This window comes from Lampetra fluviatilis, chromosome 2, assembly GCF_964198595.1.
Source record: "Lampetra fluviatilis chromosome 2, kcLamFluv1.1, whole genome shotgun sequence".
NCBI lineage: Eukaryota > Metazoa > Chordata > Hyperoartia > Petromyzontiformes > Petromyzontidae > Lampetra > Lampetra fluviatilis.
The window spans coordinates 13,950,184-13,974,892 of NC_136276.1; the positions used below are offsets into that span (position 1 = coordinate 13,950,184).

A 24,709-nucleotide genomic window follows, 5' to 3' on the forward strand; every position below is an offset into this window, starting at 1 on the left:
ACTGCCACGCACACTACAGTTAAATCACTGGAAGATTTGTGATGCTGTATAAGAATGGCATTGATGGGCCATTTCCTCGTAAGTATTCTTGTGAATAATGTGGCTTGGTGAGTATCAGTGTCTAATGATGTTAATGATACATTTGCCACTACTCTCCTACACTCCACAAATGTTTATGAAATAATGTTTTACAAAATTAAATATCGGTATCAGAAATGCTTAGACTGTATATTAATGCTTGCCTGCAAGCCACTCTAGAGGACTTTAGGATTACAGGGGCACGTTGCAAAAACAGTGTTTTGCTGAGAAGCAATACTGTTATGCCCTTTCATAAAGCTAACATTGGGCATTTTACAATTAATCGATTGAAAAACAATTTTAAACATTTAGATTTATTATCATTAAGCTTACTTAACGAGGAAAGCCTCACTGATTCTCTAGAATATTCTATACATCACAACCAATCTTGATTTGAAGCTTTCGTGACTGCAGGAATCCATACTCTTTGGTTCTTTTGGTAAAGTCACGTAGGTATAAAATAAAATAAATCACGACGTTTCGATTGCAACACAAGCAATCATCATCAGGTGGGAAAACCACAGCATGGATAAAACCACATACAGCAACAAATTCCAGGACCTTCTTAATGATGGCAGTTACACCAAAATCAACAAAGATCCTACTAACCACCTGGCTACAAAAATACAACAATAGCTCGACTTCTCTAATCGAACCATTCAAACGGCTTTCCCTAAAAACCTTCTGCTGCTAGACCACCCAGATTCTATGGTCTTCCTAAAATCCATAAAGAAGGTATTCCACTTCGGCCCATTGTTTCCACTATCAACTCACCTACCTACAAACTGGCCCGTTTTCTGTCTGACACCTTGCTTCCATTCACGGGCAAGACTACCTCAGCAGTACGTAACTCAGCTGACTTGGTCTCTCTAATCAAGGGCACTTCACATGTCCCCAGATGATTTGCTTGTCAGCTTTGATGTAGTTTCTCTGTTCACCAAGGTTCCTGTACCTGACACCTTAGCAATAATTGAAGACTTAGTCCACGTGGACTAAATACTGATGTACCTACTCTGTTTAGGCACTGCCTTACCAACACTCACTTCACCTGGAATGGTACTTTCTACAAACAAAATGAAGGTACCCCCATGGATTCCTCCTTATCACCAGTGATAGCGACTGTTTTCATTGAGAAATTTGAAACAGATGCCATCCAGACATCCACCCTACGTCCTTCCTTGTGGAAGAGATATGTCGATGACACTTTCGTCATTTGGCCACATGGCCTGTCAGCTTTGAACCAATTTCTCAACCATATCAATTCCATACACCCATCCATCAAATTCACCATGGAAGTGGAGAAGGATGGTAATAGCAGTGGCAGCTAGGGGTGTACAACTCCTCTATAGCAGTTTTGAGTGAAGATCTCACAGGTAGTGATCCAAGTTGCAGTTTATTGGCGATAGCATTCCAGACCCTGGGGGCATCAATAGAAAAGGCCCTTTCTCCAGCATTTGTACGGCAATAATGTATGTGAAGCTGGTAAATGAGTGAAGACCTTAGGTCACATTTGTTCTTCGAAACAGTGAGGAGATCCAGCAGGTAGTCTGCTGATTTTTTTTGTAAGTATATCGTGAATAAATAAGATTTGATGCACAAGCCGTCGATCATTAAGTGAAGTTAAGTTTGACCCAATGTAGAGATCGAGGGGTGGGTCATATGTGGGCAGTTTAATGCAAATCTCAAGGCCGAGTGATAAACTGTGTGACTAATCTGACATTGCATGTAATAAATAAATCACTTAGGTCGATGGTACAACGCTGCAATATTACTAAAAAGGACTGGTTTTCATGAAAACAAGGTGTTTTATACAATTGCGTTATATTTCAGTGATCGCAATAGCAAGAACAAAAATGAAACTATTCATTTCCAAGTATACGTGCAAATAAAATAAATATCGAATGAAACAACAATAAACTGATATTCAAAAATGTACAGTGTCCATTAGTGATTTGCTAATTAGTAGTTCAATCTTATATTTCAGGCAAGGTTGCTTTTGGAAGAACACACATAGATCAATACCGTCACTGCCTACAGGCATAGCCATTAACTGCACAAGTGCATTAAACACATTCATGAGGTCAGCAATGGTATTCTTAAAGCAGCTACTGGAACAAATTATTCCCTTTGAAATGGAGTTTTGTGGGTCAAGAAGTTGTTCTGCTGAGCTAGGAAAGAATGTACCTAGAGTGGAATGATGAGGCTATCGTGGTCGGGTATCAAGACGAGTGGGAGGTGCACAACCGGACATCTGTTTCCCTGCGCATGTGGAGAAGGCTGCGGTGGCTGGGCATGGGGGTGGAGTGAGGGGGAGATGCTGGGAGAGGGTTTAGGTAAACTCCTTACAGTGATGGGGTCTTCCAGTTGCTCATCAATATCGGTGTAACGCAGGAACACGTTCCCGCGACAAACCCGCCACAGCATTCTCTCAAACATCGGGATCTTCTCCCGCCCGATCACGCCAGTGAGGAACCTGCACAGGAGTCACGGTTGTACTGTGAATTCTCAGGAACGAAAATAATGTGAGGCCATTGTTATAGGGTTGCGTTTGCTACATTATGTTAATACAATACAATTGCAAGTTCAAGGACAATATGTGTATCGTGAAGATTTTCAGAATGGTTTTTCGTGGATATTTTGAATTAAATGATTGAGTGCTATGGAAAAGGTGAGGTCAGAATAACAGAGATCTCCCTCAAGCGCAATGTTTTTTTTGCAATTGATCACGATAAGTGAGTTCTTTCAAAATGAACACAGTTGCCTCCACCCTAAAGGAGTTTTGAGTGCAACGGATTTATTACGGCTCTTTGGTGCAGGGCTGAGGCTGTTGGTTAGTTTGACAAAACATCTTTGGGAGAAAAAACTATCACCGTGTGTTTAAAAACACGACTGTACTTGTGATGCTCTATCAAACAGGAATGTGGAACGCGAACATGATACACACACAAAAATATGCATGCAAGAACAGACGCCCACAAACATTCACACTTTTTTTCCAGAAGCACGGCACATGCATGGTGTGCTTATATTCTTAGGCAGTGGAAATATATTTTCAGAATGATTATAAATATAGCCCTTTGTCAATACAGTGTTCAATGGAGATGTCCTCGTGCTGTATCAGTTATATTGTTTGACTATACTTAACCACGGTCAGTGTGGGTTGGTCAAGAAGAGAGGTCCAAAACCATGTGAGGTATCATTCACCGATGATGTTAGCTATTCTCAGGAATCAAACCCAAGTAGCCAAGTTCAGTGGGTAAACTGCTGTACCACTATTTCAACCATGCCTTCATATGTATACTACTGATAAGATTAAATCTGAGATTAATGTTTGAAATGTTAGGACTGTAAAAAATAAGGAACTGTTAGATAGGGCTTGATATTGATTCCGTCACATAAACTAAGCTGCCTAAGTCAAGTGGGAAGAGTGGTTACCATGGCTACATCATTTTTCAGATTTTTGGGGCATGTTCCAGTTATTTTCCAGCTGTATGACATCACTCACACGGGCCCAGAACCTATTTGTCAGATAAGCCCCACTGGCAGTGATGACACACACAAGCTAGCATTTAATCGCCAGCAAATTCCTCGTGACAGTGAGGTCATCAAGGAAGATGGAAAGTTTCTTAACATCGAGGTGCCTAAGAGTAAGTCTGTGACAAAAGAATGAGAAATTGACATGACAGAAGATTAATCTTTAATATTGACCCTGTTGGTTACTGCAAGCATAATTGGAGATTGTGTCAAATGTTATTTTTAAACCATTTAAAATGGAGTTATGGCACGTCGAATCAAGATAACAAGAAAATAATTTATTTTCGCAGTTTCAAAAAGACTCTATTTATATTCTGACAGTGAAGAGTTTTACATTTTAAATGTATAAATGAACTCCAATAAAAAACTATACAAATTTCCATTTTGTTAATCTTTGTTAATCTTCATTTATTTTATCAATGTCGTTCATACACTGTTGGTGCTATTTATTCGTGTTATCCTTGCTCTTATTTTTGCATACATTGTTTTTGTAATTAAGTGCAATTAAATTTTAACTAACTTTCTTCTTAAACGGTTTGCTAACTTCCGTAAACAAAGGATTTTTTTTCCTTTAAAGGAACATAACTTTTACACTTAACATTTCAATCAATAGGCATTCCTCATACTGATTACCATTAACAGTTTCAGCAATGCCTGGTTGGTGGTTCATTAATTACATCAATATATTCGTGTATTTATTCATATAGATATATTATGGATCATTCATATTAATAATTCATTCATATTTTGTATGATTCGTTTTAACAGTTGATTTGTGCGTCAGTGTTCAATAGAAGATGCAAAGCATTCCCATAGAGCATCAAGAAAATATAAATCTTTGGACACATTTTGCAGGGTGAACCACTGCAAACACCCATGGGTCTCTGCAAAAATGTCACAGTACACATCACCAGTTTACTTGAGGACACTAAAATGAAGGTGGCCAATGCTCAAAGGAAAACTTCGCAACATGTGCAAAGCCACATCAGCATCAGTGGTCTGAAGGGCGAATACAACTCCCACAAGAGCAGCGTTGATTTACGTGCAGTGCGAGCTCGGCTCCCCTGGAGCTAACCGCCAGCAGGTGCAGGGCCCGCATGATGAACGCTCATGGGACTTCGCTGAAGTGTGTATGTGCAGCCAGAGTAAAGCCAACTCCACGCGGCATTTAAAATTAGGAGTCGCGAAGGATAAATGTAAGATGGACCCATTTATATGCAACTTCGTCATCAAAATACGGTGAACATTATAATGTAATGTTGTGTAAATTTAGTATCAATATACAGTACACGGCACTATATGCTTTGTATTGTTTTCCTACAAAGGGGAGGGGCATGTCTTTGATCACCTCTATTTGAGCAATGCGTGTGTACTGTATATGGTGTATGTTGTGCCAGTACCGTGTTCGGGAGAAGTGCTCTGGGTTGGAATGGTTTGTAAAACTGAGTTACAATCTTGACAACCCAAGCTGAATTCCAGACTGCCTACGCGTGTGATTGGCATTCCTTATCCGAACTTAGCCTGGATCTCCCCTGGGTCAGATCAGCTTAAAAATAGTTCTTGGAGGGGTTTTGGAAAAAGTATTGGGAGACCGAAGACAAGCAGGCATGGTTCTTGCCATACCACCCTCTCTCACATATTGACGGGATCTTGTGAACGGCACCTGCCTCCTATGGTTTATATCCTAATTCTAAATGAGTATTTTTGGTCCGTGTGTGTGTGATTGGTTGATGGTGCTTTTAATTGAGCAGTTTATGAAGGCATCGACAGCTTAAGAGAATTTGATGAATGATGGTGGGGATGACCTACCCATGGCATAACTGAGGAACAGAATAAATATATGCAATTATATTATTCAAGGCATCTTTGCATCTAGCTGTGCACACATATAAATTGCTCTTTATGAATGGAAATCAAGTGACATGTGGTTGCTGTTAATAAGGGGGTTGCGAGGTTTCACTGTGTATGAATGTGCTTAATGCTACTGTATTAACACTAATTTTGATTTGATTTTAGAGAAGTCAGTGTTTTGGTTGACAGAAATCCCTCTGCAGGTGATCTGTATTCAATGGTAATTGTTGCACGTTTCTAACAAAGACAAAAATCCCCCGTATAGCCTTTTAATAGCCCATTGGGGCAAGAGCTGTTAGCGAGCACCTATGAAGGCCAGCATGGCACACGAGGGGGTGGGTGGCCAGCACCACGCCCGGCCGCCTTCGTCTCCCCAGTGGCGATGTTTATATATTGATACTCATTTGATGTTGAGTTGACCTAGAGGATACCCAGAACCGGTTCAGATAATCGTCACAAGTATTGGCTATGAGCAGGATTCGAACTCGGGTCAATACACTTCCACTCCCCACACGTGTGTATGTACATACGTGTTAAGTTGAAACATTAATTATGGCACGTCATTCCAAGCATTCCCTGAAATAGAATGTTTATAGTTAATTATATGAAGATATTTAAATTTAACTTTAAAAAGGTATTTAACAGATCACAACTGAAGCAAAAAGAATTACATGAAACATGGAGCCAATGTGCATTCACTACCTAATTAAAAAAAGTGAATGCAGCACGATGTCCTTAATTAGCACTGTAAAATGCACTGCTACAGTAATCCTAAACCTGTCATGCTTTACATGAGCATGACAAGCGGCTGCTTTAACACTTTCTATTTTGACTTACAGCCAAGTAGTAAGGAGAGAAAAAAACAAAATTATTTTTTTCAAGCAATATATTGGCCACTTAAAGCGATGTATTCCGTACAAACTAGCAGTAGGAAAGGGGAAGGGATGTAAATTGTGCGTATTAAAGATGCACTTGAATTGTTCATTATGTTGGTGCTCAGCCTAGTGCACGGTAGCTCTCGTTTCATCATAAAATATTATTCCCAAGAATACAACTGTAAATCCTTCAATAGTGCATTAAAAAAAAGATTAATTCCCCAGATTATAATGTAGTTCAAGATTTCGAAGCTACTCTTGTCTTTTTAATATTTGTATAAACCCCATTATGGGAGAAAGGGAGGCATCTGCAACTTGTTACTAAGACCCAACCGTAACAAAAACACTGTCAGACTTTAAAAAACGGTTTTTACCTATACAACAATGTAAATATGTCTATGTGTTCTTTGGTAAAAAGGCTGCTAATTATATAGTGTACTTCAAGTTATTCTTCACATTTCATGCGTGAAATAATTTAATAGCACAACCCTTTAGGGTATGTTTACGAAATCGGAACCATATCTTGACCCAAAGCTTTCGTGACTGCAGGAATTCATATTCTTGGGTCTTTCGGTAAATAAAATAACAAAAAACGATGATGTTTCGATCGCAACACAAGCGTGTGTTGCGACACAAGCGTGTGTTGCGATTGGAACTTCGCAGTTTTTTTGTTATTTTCTTTGAACCTATCTACGTGACTTTACCGAAAGACCCAAAGAATAGGAACCATATGTTATACAAAAATGTGTGCACATCACTATACTTTTAACTAAACATACAGCACACATAATTGTGTTTTTAAATTATATGCTTCCATATCCTATTGAAAAATAAATCTATACAATACAAAAATACCACCAATGCGTGAATGGTAGTTAATTTTATAAAGTCTATTCATCTAAATTCAAATTTCACGGCACATTGTGCAAGGAAAATAAGTGATAGGCTTTTCCATAATTCATCGATTCTCCATTTCAAATAGAATGCAATGTGGCATATTCAGCATGATTTGCTGTTATATCCACAGGACCCACAGAAAGGGGAATTAGAGATTGCTCTTATAAGTTAAAGCACTGGAATGTTGACTGCACTGAAAGGGCATTGTGGGAACTGTTTTGAAGCTCTAGCAATACTCGTCAAACACACACTCTCGTCATCCACCAGGCCTGAATAGCGCTAGCCACACAATGTAAGAATGGCACCAACTATTATGCAACGAATGTGCATCAGTTCTGGCCCTGTCGTGTGTTGATGTGCATGGCATGGTTGCGTTACCCCAGCTCTCTGTTGCCCAGAGCTACGTCCATTGGCTCAAAGCTTTGCATGTTCTCGTACTTGTGCTCCACCTCCGGCCTCTGTTGGGATTGCACAAACGTTACTCGACAAAATTGCAGAGCTGTACTTACACCACAGACACATGAGCAAGTGTAGAATTAACATATTTACCAAGCTGTCTCTCCCACACTCTCTAAGACGAAGACAAAGATCCCCCATATAGCCTTAACACACCGTTGGGGCAAATGCTGTTAGCGAGCACCTCTGAAGGCCGTCACGGCACACGAGGGGGTGGCCAACACCACGCCCGGCCGCCTTTGTCTCCCTGGTGGCGATGTTTACACATCGCACCAGGTACTCATTTGAGGCTGAGTCAACTTAGAGGAGGCCCGGGACCGGTTCAGATAATCGTCACTGGTGTCGATTCTGGTCACACACATTCACACACAGAGGAACAACGATACCCCGTATAGTGTATAGACTGTTGGGACAAGTGCTGTTATGTGGTGTAAATTTAAAGAGTGACGTGGCATACAATGAGGTGGTGTGGCCAACACTGATTCCAGCCACATATGTCTCCCTCCCCGTTGATAATAATGTTTACACAATACATCAGGTACTCATGTAAGGCTGAGTCGACCTAGGCTAAATACAGAAACAGTTCAGAAACCGCTGGTGTCAGCTGAAATCAGGAATCAAATTCAGGTCACTGGGTTCATAGTACAAAGTGTTAACCAATGCGCTAGCGCTCCCTACACATATATATGCACGTATACACAGAGGCGAAGCCAGGATTTTCAGGTAGGGGGGCAACCCCTCCAGCAATGAAAAATTATAGGAGTTGTTAGGACTTGTCCCTTGCTTTTTATTCGACGCATGGCCTGGAAGTATGACATGATTTGATCGTTCGTCACCGTCGCAGCAGTCTCCTTATTGACATACAGCAGCATGACATTATTGAGGTAGCCGGAGCCCATTGCGTCTTGATGATTTTCAGGACGCTGTAGACGCACTCGGCAGTGGCTGTCGCCACCGACAATTCCAGTATCAGCCGCAGCAATCGGCATACAAGGTGGTAGCCGGCCGTGGCCCGGCCAGTCTGCACCAGCATGACCAGAAGTTCAGGGAGCGTACCCACATTCTTCAATAGCTCGTCCTTCTCTAAGCTCCCTGCCGAAGTGGACCAGCTGCTGATCGAGAAACATTAGGTCGACGTCAGGAAAGTCGATCATGTAGAACTTGCGGGCCAACTCCACGAGCTTGTCGACATTGAACGAGGCGAACTGCTTGTGTGGAGAGATAGATGCTGCTAGGCGGAGCATCTCCATCGACTCGGTGTTGAATTTGTAGGCAAACTCGGCCAGCATCTTGTCGATCGCTGCATAGAACAGGTCGCCACGGAAAATCTGATCATTGGTGTTGATGTGCCCATCGCGACGAGGCCGGCCAGGTTGGACGAAGTTGGCGATCATATTGGGCACCTCAATCTTGTGGGTCTCACAGAACTGCTGCACCTTGTGGAGCAGGTCGTCATAGCCGGTAACGTGCATCTCTGTCAGCACTTCGACAACGCCATCGACCAACCGCAACGCATTGACGATGTCCTGGTCCTTTGTTTGCAGCGCCTGCGACAGGTCATGCGTGATAAGCAGCATCTTGTCCATGACGTGCAAGATGAACGCAAACTTGAACGTGCACATGCCGTAGAGCAGGCGCGTCGCTTCTACCCGCTGCTCCGACTTGCTGCAGGTCTGTGTCCACATGCTGGATGACTTGCATTGTCGCACCGAACATGTCGATCAAGCGACGCAGCGCACGCCAGAACGATGACCAGCGCGTGTCGCCTGGGTGCACCAACACCGTCTCCTGGTTCAGACCATGGCCCGTCTCGACCAGCAGCTCGTTGATCATCTCCAGCACGATCTTCTTCTGCGTGTTGATGAAATCATCGTTGCACTTGCAGGAGCTCGTCGCCACATTGATGATGTCATTGTCCAATGCGAAGAACAGGCCGATGTCGGGGACGCCATCTTTGCAAGCAGCAACCAGCACGAGTTGGACGCAAGCTTGAACATGCACATGCCGTCGAGCAGGCGCGTCGCTTCTACCCGCTGCTCCGACTTGCTGCCGTCCGTCTCCACATTCTGGATAACTTGCATTGTCGCACCAAACATGTTGATCAAGCGACGCAGCGCGCGCCAGAACGACGACCAGCGCGTGTCGCCTGGGCGCACCAACACCGTCTCCTGGTTCAGACCACGGCCCATCTCGACCAGCAGCTCGTTGATCATCTCCAGCACGATCTTCTTCTGCGTGTTGATGAAATCATCGTTGCACTTGCAGGAGCTCGTCGCCACATTGATGATGTCATTGTCCAATGCGAAGAACAGGCCGATGTCGGGGACGCCATCTTTGCAAGCAGCAACCAGCACGAGTTGGACGCAAGCTTGAACATGCACATGCCGTCGAGCAGGCGCGTCGCTTCTACCCGCTGCTCCGACTTGCTGCCGTCCGTCTCCACATTCTGGATAACTTGCATTGTCGCACCAAACATGTTGATCAAGCGACGCAGCGCGCGCCAGAACGACGACCAGCGCGTGTCGCCTGGGCGCACCAACACCGTCTCCTGGTTCAGACCACGGCCCATCTCGACCAGCAGCTCGTTGATCATCTCCAGCACGATCTTCTTCTGCGTGTTGATGAAATCGTCGTTGCACTTGCAGGAGCTCGTCGCCACATTGATGATGTCATTGTCCAATGTGAAGAACAGGCCGATGTCGGGGACGCCATCTTTGCAAGCAGCAACCAGCACGAGTTGGAGCTTGTGTGCCCAGCAGTGCCCGTAATAGGCCAAATCGTTCAGCTGCTTGATCAGGGCTTGCAGGCCGTTGATCTCACCGCTCATATTGGACGGTCCATCGTAGGCCTGCCCGCGGCAGTTGGCGATTGGGCGACTGCGATTGGTCTGCATGTCAACAATGGAATCGCGGAGCGTGGGGATGCACGTGTCGGTGACTTGCTTCAGGTCGACGAGATGCTTGCGCAGCACGCCAGTCTTGATCTCAACGAAGCAGTTAACGACGGCCAGTTGCTCCTTCTTGCTCGCATCATGCGTCTCGTCCGCCATGATGCAGTAGAAGGCATCGGCTTGGACGATCTGGGTGGGCGTGGGCGTGGATGATGTCCTTCTGGATGTCGGGACTAGTCATGATGGCGTTCTGCAGGGCATTGTCGAGCGCAACGTGTGCCAGCTCGACGTTGCGTTTGCACAGGAACTGAAGCAGCTCGAGGAAGTTGCCATAGTTGAGTGATTCGTCCGACTAATTGTGGCCCTGGCAGGCCAGCCCCTGCTTCATCAGGAATCGAATCGCATCAACTGATCCCTCCAACCGAGTACGATTGTCGGCGATCGCCTGGGCCGTCTGCTTCTCCAGGTCGTGCTTGCCAGTGATGATGTGCATCTCTGTGTTCATCATGTCTCTGGCCTTCTATTCCTGGCCAAAAACCCGTCCGAGACGAATGCGTCCAAGCGATTGTGGGATGGGAAGAGGAAGCACGGGAAGCAGTAGACCGACTCGGTGTGGAACGAGTATTTGAGCCAATTGTACGTCTCATACCACGATGGCTGCGGGCGGCGCTTTTTTCGCCCCATCATCTTTGACAGATACAAGCTGCCATCTGACGAACAGAGGCGTGGAACGACCGGCCCTGTATCAGGTTTGAACGACGGATCTCGTTGACACTGTTCAGATCGTACATCAAAATGGCGGATTTCCTCCCGGGATCCTGATCGACGATGTGCACCCCTGCGGGCAATGGCGCTGGAGGCGGGGAGTTGGCTAGCGTTTCTGCTTCCGATTCATCAGCTGCCGCCGTTGAAGACGAAGGGTCAGGAGATCGCGAATGGTGATGCTGAGCTGGAGGACGCTCTGGCAAACGACTCTCAGGGCGCTTCTGCAGCCATCGATCGAGGGTCGGCATCGCACTCGCTGAAGGTGAATGCCTTCAGGGAAGTCGTGTACTGTATACGCAACTACGCACAATTCTGTGAATCACTTATAACTGCTTTGCCATTACTTATTGCCAATTATGGACTCAGACTATCGTCCTATCATCTCATAGAGTCCCTGGCACATAATAATATGCTACACAGTGGCAGTGGGGGTCACAAAATGCCGATTTATTACTAATAAACCCTAATCATCTGATCGAAATTAGGGATTTCGATAGGATCATTGGGGGGGCACGTCCCCCCCCGTACTGGCTCCGCCACTGCACACACACATGTTGGCTCACATGTGAACACATTGAAATTCATATTTGGCTTCAGAAACTGTTGGGGCAAGTGCTGTTAGTGAGCACATACTATAAGGCAGTGGTGGAGGAGGCATCATGCATCATCACTTTTGTTCCCCATTGTCGTGGAAGCTTCAGTATTTAAGCACTAAATATATGTCAGTCCATATCGTTGCTATTTTCAGTTTGAGCCAACCAAGCTACGGGTAAGACCAGATTCAAAATTATCATTAATAATGCTGATTCTATGCCTCGGAAAGCTTCCCTGTGTCTCAATACTTTTTTGCAGGAGGATTCTTAAATGGGATTTTTACCCATTCATATTAACGAATGTTTGGCATGTTGAGGAATCTGGATCACCGGTAGAAAATCCACGTAGAAAATTCACACAAACACATGTATTGAGAGGGACACTGAATGTGACCATCCCTGGCTGGCTACTTTGCAGCCCCAGCCCACAGCACTCGGTAATCCCAGGAAGTCTCCCATCCAAGAACTAACCAGGCTCAACCCCAAATAGCTTCTGAGATCTGACAAAGCCAGCTTGCATTCGCAATTATTTTCTTGTGGGCAAGTGATCTGTAATGCCATAGTTTAATGTGGTGCTAACTTTATATTATCAGGTCTTCATTGATGTATTTATATACATGTTTGTTTTGTTACCATTCACTTTATTCGACATATTGTATCTGTTGAATTATTCGCATTGCCTTATTATAATGCGACTTCATCATTTAAAATTGTGTAAACTAATGGCAACAGTCAACCCAGAGAAAACTTACACTGAGCAATTACGGATGGCTCTTTCAATGTCAGTCTGACTCACTGAAGCTGGCCAATCAGTTACACAGTAATGGATATCAATAACAGCTCTCCAACTCAGCATGGATGGCACTGAGCCCATGTAACATGGACATGTAAATTATGAAATCTTACAAATCAATGCAATGTACTATCCCTACTCAAACAAATGAAATTGGCTGATTACACTAATGGCATCTAATCTCCAGATGCGTTTGTGATAGTGAAAGTATTATTTGTGTTTAAATTAGTTGCTCCCCCCCTTTCAAATTACTGAGAAATGGAAGCAACATTTTCTTGCCAAAAATACAATGGGACTGCCCCGCTGGCAGACATCACAGGATTTTCCATAACAGCATTGACAAAAAACAGATAGACCATTTCCAGAAATAATGTAATTCTGAACAATGGACCATATCCTATTGTGTTTTGCTTCCGAGAAGTACACTATTCATATTCACATGAATGCAATTTTTTATTTAAAAGTATAAAATTAAATGTTAAAGTTTGTTGTCATTGTTTTATTATTTTTTTCTGTGGTAACAAGGCATGTCTAATGATAACCTGCTCATCTTAATTAAAACAGCTTCATCTGCATTATTTTAGCTGTTGGTATGCAGTCAACTATTTCAATTTCAAGCAACGTTCTAAACAGTACATTCTTTATATTTCATTTTAAAGACTCAAAGTGGAAAATGATTTTTCTAGCAATTTAAATATGTGGCCACATAATACGCTGTCTTTCCGACAGCTATGTTTCTTCATCTGTGGACGGCTGCTTGTGTTGTGGCCGAAACGTCGTGAGAATTTTTATTTTATCATGATTTATTTGTATTATTTTATTATTTCCCTTCTACGTGACTTTACCGAAAGAACCAAGAAGATGAATCCCTGCAGAAAGCTTTAAATCGAAAAATTACCAACATAGCTTGTTAATCATGGGCTGATAGTCACTCATCAGAAATTACTCATTCTACGATGGATTCAAGTAGCTCAATCCGTAATACATAAACAATAGCGCAGAATCTGGATGTCGAGATTTCTTTATCATGCAACCGAAGCGTGACTTGTTTAAAGGGGGAGGCATACACGAACTCAGCAGGTGCATTACATAATGTAAAACTTTAAACACGTAGTAAATGCTAAACAGAATGAGTAACGGTATAATCTGATTTTTAATCTATCATGCATTCTGCTATAGCTTTCACTTCATGTGTATTTGACAATAGGCTTCGTCTTAAATGTTGTACCAACATGTTTTAATTTAATGAAATATAAGAAAGTAGAAGGGCTGAACTGTCAGCCTTCTGCACTACCCCACCCCTCCAAAGCTACGTGGCTGATGGCATGTTCTGCAGCATGGATTGATCTTCCACTTCTTGCTTATGATTGCCACCTGAAAACAATGCATGTGGTATGAGTTTAATTAAGATATGTAATAATAATTCAAATTAATCATGCACATTCCATCCTAAGATCCCAGAGATACAAGCATTTAAGAAGTTCACATGTCAAGTTAAACTTAGTCAAGATTTTTGTGGGGGTCAGAGCGGTGGCATAGTGGTTAGCACACTGTGCAAAGAGACCACAGCTAATATCAGTTGTGAGCGATATCTACATAATTCCTAGACCTCGCCCTTCACAAACCTGCACTGACTAGTGAAGTATGACCAAATGACCCTCACGCCCGATGTAATGTGTGGAGGCCTTCATCCAGAAGTGTATTGCAAAAGGGTTATTATTCGCTATTAATGCTATTTACGTTTGTGTCTAAAACAATCATTTCACAGATATATATGAACACATAATGTAACAGCCCAGTTTAAAGACTATATTTAGTAAATCAGGAACGGATTAAAGTAACAACATCTTAAGGGACGGTTTGCAAATGAAAAGCGTTGCTATTTCCCTTTTAAAATGAAAGAAACAGGATAAACTTTCTTCTTCGCTCACATTACGTATGCTTAGATAGGTATATGAATAACCACTGCACTTAGCAACATGACTTAATTGATTTAAAGTTACAAGCAAGGCATACAAATGCAACGATAGTTTATGTTTCAATTACAGTAGCATCGTCTCTGGTTCTTTCGGTAAAGTCACGTAGATCTAAAAAAATATTAAATGAAACACGACGTTTCGGTCGCAACACAAGCATCCGTCTTCAGGTTTAGAAGCATCTTCAGCAAACACATGTAACATCCAGCAAGTGTGATTGTATTACTACGCACGTTCACATACTGTGTGTGTGCACAGGCATTTGTGAGTGCGCAACTGTCTAACACCACTTAAACTATGAACCTTAAATGCTTTACCATAATATAAACACCACCACATGTTTCTCCAAGATTTTTAATCCCATGTAAACATGCAGGTTCAAATAGAGTACAATAATTATATTAAAGCCTTGCTGAATGACAATCTGCCTAGTTATTCCGAGTGCAAAGCCCCTGGCTCAAGGAGGACGTAGTCATCATAATAGGAAGCTACGAGATTACCAAGACTCCCAATGTACACCTACTTGTCAGTTGCCATCAAAAGTGGATGCCCCACAAAGGCTTTTGCAGCAAAAGAATAAACTTTAGGGATGAAGTAACCCTGTCTGGATATGAAGGTTTTTCACCCAAGGTACAGGCAGAACGTGTGACTCAGGGCCATGTAATGTACTCTCAAATTTTAGAGCAAAGCAGGAACATGTGTCTTTAGAAAAAAAAAATTGTATACAAAAGTTACGTCAAATATTCAATCCTCGGTTAGATTGTGACTTGTTCCTAAAGAAAAGTTGGTGTTTGTTTCATCAACATCTACGTTTGCTTTACAAACTAACTGCATGTCCACATTTAAACGCAAGTTCCCTAATATTTGTTAACTTTTCCACGCAACATTAAGCGAAGGCAGTATACCCTCTGCTGAATGTTATAGGCCAGTGTTATTACTATACAACAGTAAGCCTCCGCTTCATCGGTTTAGACGTCCAACTTTAATAGTTATGTTTGTTTGCTGGTTACTTGGCATGTTGGGCCACTTGACCTGTGCTCAGGAACCTTGATGAAAAAATACTAAGAGGAACTTTAGAGCTCAAATAAATATGATAATGTATTGAACCACATATTAAGCTTGAATGCATATTAAGCTTGAATTGTAAGATAAGTAATAATCGTGTTGGACTGCGAAATTACAATGACGTCAACAAAAATTTTAACATTTTTACTGAATTTCATTAGTTAGTCAACATGTATGTTTTAATTAGCAATTACCTAACTATAAAGCACGACGCACACATTGATCACATCAACTGTTAAACATCTGCTCGATGCTGTCAACATTATTAGGAATATGCCTTTCTACACCAAAAAAAATGTGCTAAAAGCTTTTGTTCATTTGTGTACACAGTCAATTATATAAATTACCAGCATTGATGAACGTACAGCAACTGCAGTGTGCGTATGAAGACGATGGTATGTTTTGCATAATATGACATATTTATATAGCATGTGTTTGTTAATTAAAGGCAGTCGTCCACAGTATCCTCATTCCACCGTTGCGACAAACGTTTACTTGCAATTATATTGCAGAGCAATGTTATTACTATCACTTTGCTCCATATTGAACACCCCCACGTACCATTTACCCAACACTGACCGACCAACATTGCTGATATATGCTGTTCATTCCTGACATTCTACTAAACATCTTCCTGAACCATTACAATTTGTCCTTGTAACTGGATATGTCCATCATAAAAAAATCACCATATTCCCATTTTACTCTAAGCTGTTCTATTGCCCATACATTTGTTTTATACTGTGTATTTACATATACAATAACATTTGAAATAAGAGGCCTACAAATGATCATTTAAAAATGTTAAATACAAAAAGGACCCACCATTATTAAAAAAAATAGCATGTGAGATTTAAAATTGTGCTTGCAGTTAACAGTTACAAGCATTTCCCCTGGTGGCTTTCATGCCCACAAGAGTTAGCCAAAAGCTATATGCAGCTGACCAATGAAATAGAAAAAAGACCAATTATGGCACAGAACTGTAAAGCTAACCAATATACACTCAACGTAATGCTGTCTGTCAAACTTAAGTGCACATATGTATCTCCAGATATGTTACATCTTTCACTGTAACATTTGTCCAGGTTTATCACCAATAATAAAACTATAAATCATCTCGATTGAACATCCTAAAAGGTATAAAACAAACAATCACCACAATTAGAGGTAACTGGACATGAATTGTTTTCAAATGCTGTGAAAGGTCACCAACTTGCCGGTTGCTTTCACAGAAAACCCTACAGCATATACATGATTATCGGTTTCAGTATAAAGTCATGCATAAAGAAGTACAATAATGTATTAGAGGATATCACCTCATGAAAAATAGTACAAACAATGTCAATCACGAAATACATGTCGAGGAAAAGGAGAGAAATAGAGAAACAAAGAAATGCGAAATAAAAGATGCAATACATAGAAGTTCATCAAACGATGTAAAACAAAGAATGAGAAGAGTAATTGGATAAAAACAGATGAAAATTATTTGAGGAATTTTATACAAATCGTGTCTATCTAAAATAAAATCACACATATTTGACAAAGTGAATTCTGCCCATTAGAGTATGAAAAATGAACAGCTCCTGGATTAGATCTACAGTAGATATCATGAAATAAACAGAATCTGTTTGAAAACTGAATATCGTACATTAATTGCATATGATATAGGAATACTGTAATATACATTGTTTTTACAAACCTAATACAGTCTGTTATCCTATAATCCGGGAGTTGCATTCCTGAAGAACACCGCGTTATGGAAAAAATGCGTAATAATGAATAATCTATAGGGTAAGGCACAGCCCGCAATAACACGTGAGATGCGTATGCAGGCTGAACAAAAAAAGAGGCGCATGGATAGCATATAGAAGCATCCAGCAGCATCCCACCTTGTGTGATACGAGGCGAAAGCAGCCTGATAACCGCTTATTCCTACTCGCGTGACGTAGTTCTGTTCACTCAATCGCATTATCTCCAATTTACATCCGTGTTATAAAAAAAAAATCCCGAATACATTTATCACGTTTTATCCTATTTGCATTATGAAAACACGCGTTATCGGAGAACAGATTATACAAAACTTGTGATATCAACACAACTTATATCAGAAAAATGGACATTGACAAAGAAAATGGAACCAAACATTTAAATAAGTACCAAAGGTATGACTTAGAGGCGTGAGAAGGAACCACAGACACGCGGGAAGGCAGCCATGCCGTGAGCCCTTGCCAACAACTGACCAAGCTCTACGGTTCTCAATATTTTCTTTTAGCCAATTGATGAGTGTTCCTAAGTACTTGGATAACACCCACACATGTGAGGGGTGCAACACTCTATCTCTGTACAGATTGAAACATATGGATATCAGTCCACTTGCTCTACTGCCATCTCATGGCAAACCAGGGTATGACAACCTCGACGCCTACGGGGAGTTTGACAACATTTGTCTACCAACCCTCTCCTCCACAGTGCTGGATTACAGGCGTGCATCACCACCATAACCCGGTGGAATATAGAGACTGAGAGACAGAAATAGGAACACATAGATTAAAAAACATACGGAAATTCGATAAATAATCATGGCTGTTAAGAAAAGTAAGTGGGCATGGGTCGGACACTTCGTGATAAAAAGAAGATGGCCAGTGGTCAAAACATATGTATGTGTGTTGAACGTATTTCGCACCATACGTATCCAACCGTGCTAATTGGAGGTGCGGGGGCAGGTCAACAATTTCAAGCACAAAAATCAGTTCTAAAGAAATTCGTTTTCAGTGTACATTTAAAAGTGCATAGCTCCAATGGCTTCCTAATGTCGGAAGGAAGAGCGTTCCAGACGGCCGCAGAAGCGCATCTGAAAGCGTGCGATGCAGTGACTGTCTTTGTTCAATAGCTATCTAAAAGCCACTGCGAGGATAACCATGTAGCTGCTGCTGGGTTTTACAGCACAAGACTAAGGGAGATGATAATTGCTTGGTGAGACCTTCATCCAGCAGTGGCTTAGATGTTGACAGCCTATTCTAACAAAGCAACTTGATGATAAACATTGTAGTTGCTATACACTGTCATACATGGTACCTTAATTCAAGAGGCATACATATATGAAGTAACATACGTGGTTTTTACAAACATATTGGAGACCTCTCAGTGAAATCAACACAACCCATATATGTCTTAGGTGTACATCACAGCAATCATCAAAGTTGTTAAAAACTATCGTAGTTTTTTTTCAAAAGATTACAAATGCAATTTTTAACTCCATTGCTTTATTAATTTTCACGATGGAAATTAAATCAGCTGTTCAATAAAGCCATTTCGATAGTTACATTTATTGAGCGACTGTGTTGTCTTGGTGTGGTCTGGGACTGTTTTTGCTATTGTTTTTGCTGCCTTGCCCAATGCTTGCATTTGGTATTGAAAAATCGCCAGAAATGTATGTATTTATGCAATATTATACTCTATTTATGTTGAGTGACTTGCAAAACTTTACGATACTTTGCACTCATATCAGTTGTATTGTTTGTGGTTGTAACTTTCTGACCTGCCTCTGCTGGATATCTGTAAAAAAGAGCATCATAGCTCATCGTATTCTTTCGGTCTAAATAAAGATTCAGATTTTGCGTGCAACTCGCCTTGAAGTGTTCCACTCCCCACGAGTCTTCAGCAGCTGGCCGCTGAGAATTCCCTTACTTCTAGATTTGAAGCTTTCGTGACTGCATGGATTCATATTCTTAGGTTTTTTCGGTAAAGTCACGTAGGTAAAACATCAACATTATTTATTTTATTTTATTTTTATTAATTTTGATGTTTTACCTACGTGACTTTACCGAAAAAACCTAAGAATATGAATTCCCTTACTGAACACTGCAGAGTGGCAGCGTCTCTCTCACTCTCGTGCCACAACCAATCGATACGATGTGGATACTGTGGGGGGGGGTCGTCTTCCAATATCCAATTACCACACACAGATAAAGTGCTCACTGATGTATCTTCCTTGTCACGCATGCATTGATCACAGGTGTGAGACAAGCAATGAGGAAGGGCCGCATTAATATCCTTCAGCATCAGCTCAATGCCACACCATGTTGCGCTGTGCCTGGCTTCTTTTTTCTGATAAACAGTTCAGCCAAATTAATTGTTTCAATTGTCAGTGCCACTTTCGCTACCTTTCCAACAAACCATGGAGTTTGTTCCCAAGTCTAGATGTGTACACTAGTGATCCAGACATCATGGGACATGCCTGTAAGCCAGCGCATTGTTGAGAAGGGTTGGTGGATCATGCAGATTTGTGAAACTCCCAAATACCCTGGGCTGTAAAATGGTCAGAAATCGCAGTTTAGAAAGTGAGTTCTTGACCCTATATGTACCTACTGTTGAATGTAAGCCCCTCACATGTAAGGGGTTTCTCCATACACTGCAGTTTTCTCCCACGTGAAAAAAACGCTTTGAAAATAACACGTAGGCTTTCGCATAGTCTCAAACGGTGTTAGACCAGAAGACGCCTTTTGGCGAGAAGACGCCTTTTGGCGTATTTTGGCATCTTCTCGAAAGAAAGCTGTCTCTGGTGTGGACCAATCAGTTTCAAAGACAATGCATATGCTATCAGAATATGTTTTTTGTTTGCATTCTGACCGCAAGTATTGTGGTTAATGCACACGTGATTCTTTGGAAAAGGTTTCATTTTGGTGTTTTAACATTTTAACACCTGTTTTGTTGCCAGAAAAAAGGGGAAAACCTATTCTCATATTTTGGTACTGGCAAAGGAGGTCCCATGAAATATATGCATTGTCTTTGAAACTGATTGGTCCACACCAGAGAAAGCTTTCTTTGGAGCCTTGTCTCAAATGGTGTTCGACCAGAGGATTCCAAAAGGTCCCATGATGCCATTTTGATATTAACGATGTGGTTTTATTTTTCTGTGCTTATTTCAGTTTCTTTAGAATTGGCCTTTCTAAAGTGGCATTTAAAAATTACTTTTCCCTCAAGAATGTACACTAAATGTGTTAAACTTTACAGCTTGTCGGATGGCAATGTGTGGTAGTGGCTCTCACCTACAAGCATTACATTCAATTTCAATGTTACTTGTGAATCCTTACAATAGTTGGATATAATTGTGCTTGCAAAGATAATGGATAATTGAAAACGACTCATCGATCAGCTTGCTGTATACAGTTGTGACATCAAACCACAGCCGAATTGGTCACATAGCACTCTCTTAGGAAGAACATTTTGAGCAGATATCATGATCATTTAGCATCTCTAGTATATAAATAGTTTTGAAATTGCATTGTTACGTGCCGTTCTCCCATACCCACAAGATATTCACGTGTGATAAATATTTAAATACACACCGTAATGTATTATTTACGGTGGTGAATCAATGAGGAATATTCAAGCAGGAACGCCAATGCTTAGGGTTGACTTAAGGTATCTTGTGGAAGTGGGTACATTACCCATCAATCAATGCAGCACATAATACCACAACTCTGTTATTATCCATGTTCAAGGCACCCAGCAGCTGTACACAAATGCTTGGTAAAATGACGATGTATATTGCACATGTAACTGATCATTAACTCTAATCTGCTGATGTGCCTCTTGCCATCCTGTCTGCTTTTCTCTGAATGTTAGCCTTAAATCAAATCGGTATGTGCTAAGGCCATGTGGGAGCCTGGAGACAGTTGCAGATTCATGGTATGAATAGGGGGTGGAGGAGAGAAATGAAACTCCATTTAAGCCAGGGAATGCAACGTGAATGTAGTTAATTTGTATATCTGACACGTGTAATTACATTTAAACGAAAATCTAGCATCTCAAATAGTTCATGAAAAGGCATTACATTTGCGGGTCGCACAGATGAAATGTGAATAAATGCTTACGAACCTTTGCGTGTGAGGCACGACATTTTAACCGCACTGGGCAACCCTCCTCATCCCTTCCACTGCAATACAGTGCTTAATTTCAGACACTTTTATGTCTTCCCAAGGCACCCATTTTAAGTCAAGTTGGCAAGTGGGAAGCCTTCACCGGGTACAAAGGCTGTAACTGAGCCCTGGTTGCCAATAATGAACAGAAGCTGAGTGTAATTGCTACTTTTCTGCTTCAGAAGCAGAAAACTAAACACAAAGAAGATTGAAATTGGTTCCCAGAATCTGTATGTACTGTACTCTACAGGCGATGTGTATGGTCAGATTTTTAAAGCAGATAGTGTTTTTTTTACCATTATATACCAGACTGCCATATCCCACTAAGATTCGTGATACTGAATTGACCTAACTCAGACGGCCACTGAACAACATACCCATTTCCACCTTATATAAAGTTATCATGTTTTGTAATGTAGTGATTTTTACTGGCATACAGTATTCATTTATTTCAAGTATGATACTTTAAACAAGCCTTATTCCAACAGAAGACGTAGTTATCCATGAATCTCCACAATGGGTCTGTACAACAGCATGAATATTATTAACAAAACAGAGATTCATACCAGGCTCGAAGCGGTTCGTAAGGGGAACAGTCTATCATTGCTTTTTAGAGGATTATGTTTACAGGTTTCAGTTTAAATATTGTGGAGGGCAAATATGTGTTTCCAGATTAATTAATAGTAATATATTACCATTCCAATAGTGTTCACCTTTTTAATTATTATATTATGCACTTGCAAAGGATACCATGTTCTAATCCTACATTCTATACAAGAGTAAATTGCTCATCATACCTCCTGCTTGGAATGTAGTCAAAGCAGCATAGTGACATACCTTACAAATACATGTAACAATTTATACATTTATAAAAGTAATAATAAATGATAAATGACTGCCCTTTGTCAATCCACTGCTGGCTGAAGGCCTCGCCAAGAGAACGACTATGAGATTAAATGTGGAACAGTCAATAGACTTAATTTCCGGAGAGGGGAAAGCCAGCACAGCAGTAAAGAGTGTAGAAGTGTTCTCCCATAGCTGCATTTGACAGGATTTACAGTCTCAGATAAAAACGTATGCGAGATTTTAAAAGGCACTTCCCAGTTCCCCATAGCATTACTCACTCAGATAATCATGAAACACATTACATCACTGACCCTAGAAATGTTGGTGTCAAATGAAACGAAATACAGGAGCACAACAATAAGTTCAAATTCACGTTGTTGCATGAAAGAAACACAATGTTGAAACATCAAAATATGAACGCTATATTTTAGTTGGAGCATAAATGGAATGCTAATGAATATGGAATACCGTCTACTTAATAGTCTAATAGATAAAAATGTATTTTAAACATTCTGCAATGACCTTTCATCTCCTTGTTGTATAATAGCATGCATTTAGAAATAAACAATTCAGCATTTCTAGTATCAACTATCATATTCTTATTTTGTCCAACTCATAGCGAACATGGCTTATTAACAGTCAAAGAAATGCTGCGTTATGGGATCTCCTTTGCCAATACCAAAATATGAGAATAGGTTTTCCCCTTTTTTCTGGCAACAAAACAGGTGTTAATATGTTATACACCAAACTGAAACCTTTAACAAGGAATCATGTCTGCATTAACCACAATACTTGTGGTCAGAATGCAAAAATAACCTCTGAAAATATATGCATTATCTTTGAAACTGATTGTTTTGTTGCCAGAAAAAAGGGGAAAACATATTATCATATTTTGGTACTGGCAAAGGAGATCTTATGATGTAGCTGCTCACCCTGAGCTCTCATTACTCTGATAGTGCATTGTCTTTGTGCTGTTCGCTTTTTGACGTCTTCTGGTCTAACACCGTTTGAGACTACGCTCAAAAGAAAGCTGTCTCTGGTGTGGACCAATCAGTTTCAAGGACAATGCATATATTATCAGAGTATTTTTTTTGCATTCTGACCACAAGTATTGTAGTTAATGCAGACATGATTCCTTGTAAAAGGTGTCAGTTTGGTGTATTAACATCTTAACACCTATTTTGTTGCCAGAAAAAAGGGGGAAACCTATTCTCAAATGCTGCATTGTATGCTTTTCAAAAAAATAACCATCCTCCTGCAATATCAATTACAATCCAGAATATACATCTAAGTATAATAAGACTATACACAACAATAACGACAGCATAACATACAACAGACTGACTGTCTCTATGTTCCTTTATGTAGACATTAATACATACAACCAATACTGAATGTGGTAAGGTTTTGGTAAAAAGGTACCACCATCTCACATGACTGTTAAGTTTCGCCATTTATAGCTTTCCTCTCATGCGAGAAAGAAAATGTCAACACTGAACTCACATTTATGGAACATTTACATAATCTATAGAACCTTGAAAGGAAGATTTACAATTCTGTCAGTACTTCAAAAGGTGTCTTTTAACTCATGTGAAAATGTGTGGAATGGAAGGAAACAGGGATATTTGAGAGACTCATTACAACTACAAAAATAACCAAAAAGTTATAAAAGTAGTCACGGTAACTATGTTTTTTATACAATTACTCATGATCGAAAAAATGTAATTTATAATCAAACTATATTTACTATACTCGACCAGTCTAAATGGCAAATCCTTACTAGAATGTTCAAATAACCCGAGGTCAATCATGGCCAATACAGTTGATGCCACCACCCCTGACCTCTTTTGATTCTGCTCTTCGTTATAACACAATCATTTCTGGGTCTTGCCATTGCTATACAAGTCCATACAGGACTGCTGTAACATAACCACATTCTGGCTTTGAGTATTTATTCTCTTTGATAATCGATCTCTGGATATGTCTGTTTCAGCGGCCTGCTCCTCCACCATCCTGCAAACGTACCCCGCCCGTTGCTACCTGATGTCGAATGATGCGTTTCTATTTGCCATTAAACAATCAAACGTGTCCTGGAAACCATAAAAAAAAATCACAGTATTCTTCTTCAAAAATGTCCCCAGTGTTTCAGATATTGGAGGGAGACCTTTG

At 40.9% G+C, this 24,709-nt stretch overlaps 1 protein-coding gene across 2 annotated transcripts in view; it reads right to left on the minus strand.

Moving 5' to 3' along the window:
• Nucleotides 1-24,709, minus strand: part of LOC144943197 (V-type proton ATPase 116 kDa subunit a 1-like) — a 228,886-nt gene that overhangs the window by 159,176 nt on the left and 45,001 nt on the right. The window contains exons 5-6 of one of the 2 annotated variants that reach the window (XM_078870461.1): nt 7,614-7,693; nt 2,425-2,551 (exon numbers count right to left, since the gene is read on the minus strand). The exons of the other annotated variant lie outside the window; for it this stretch is intronic. Of the exons in view, the coding sequence (XP_078726587.1) occupies nt 2,425-2,551; nt 7,614-7,693 (207 nt within the window). The remainder of the gene's footprint in view (nt 1-2,424; nt 2,552-7,613; nt 7,694-24,709) is intronic. 2 annotated transcript variants of the gene reach the window in all.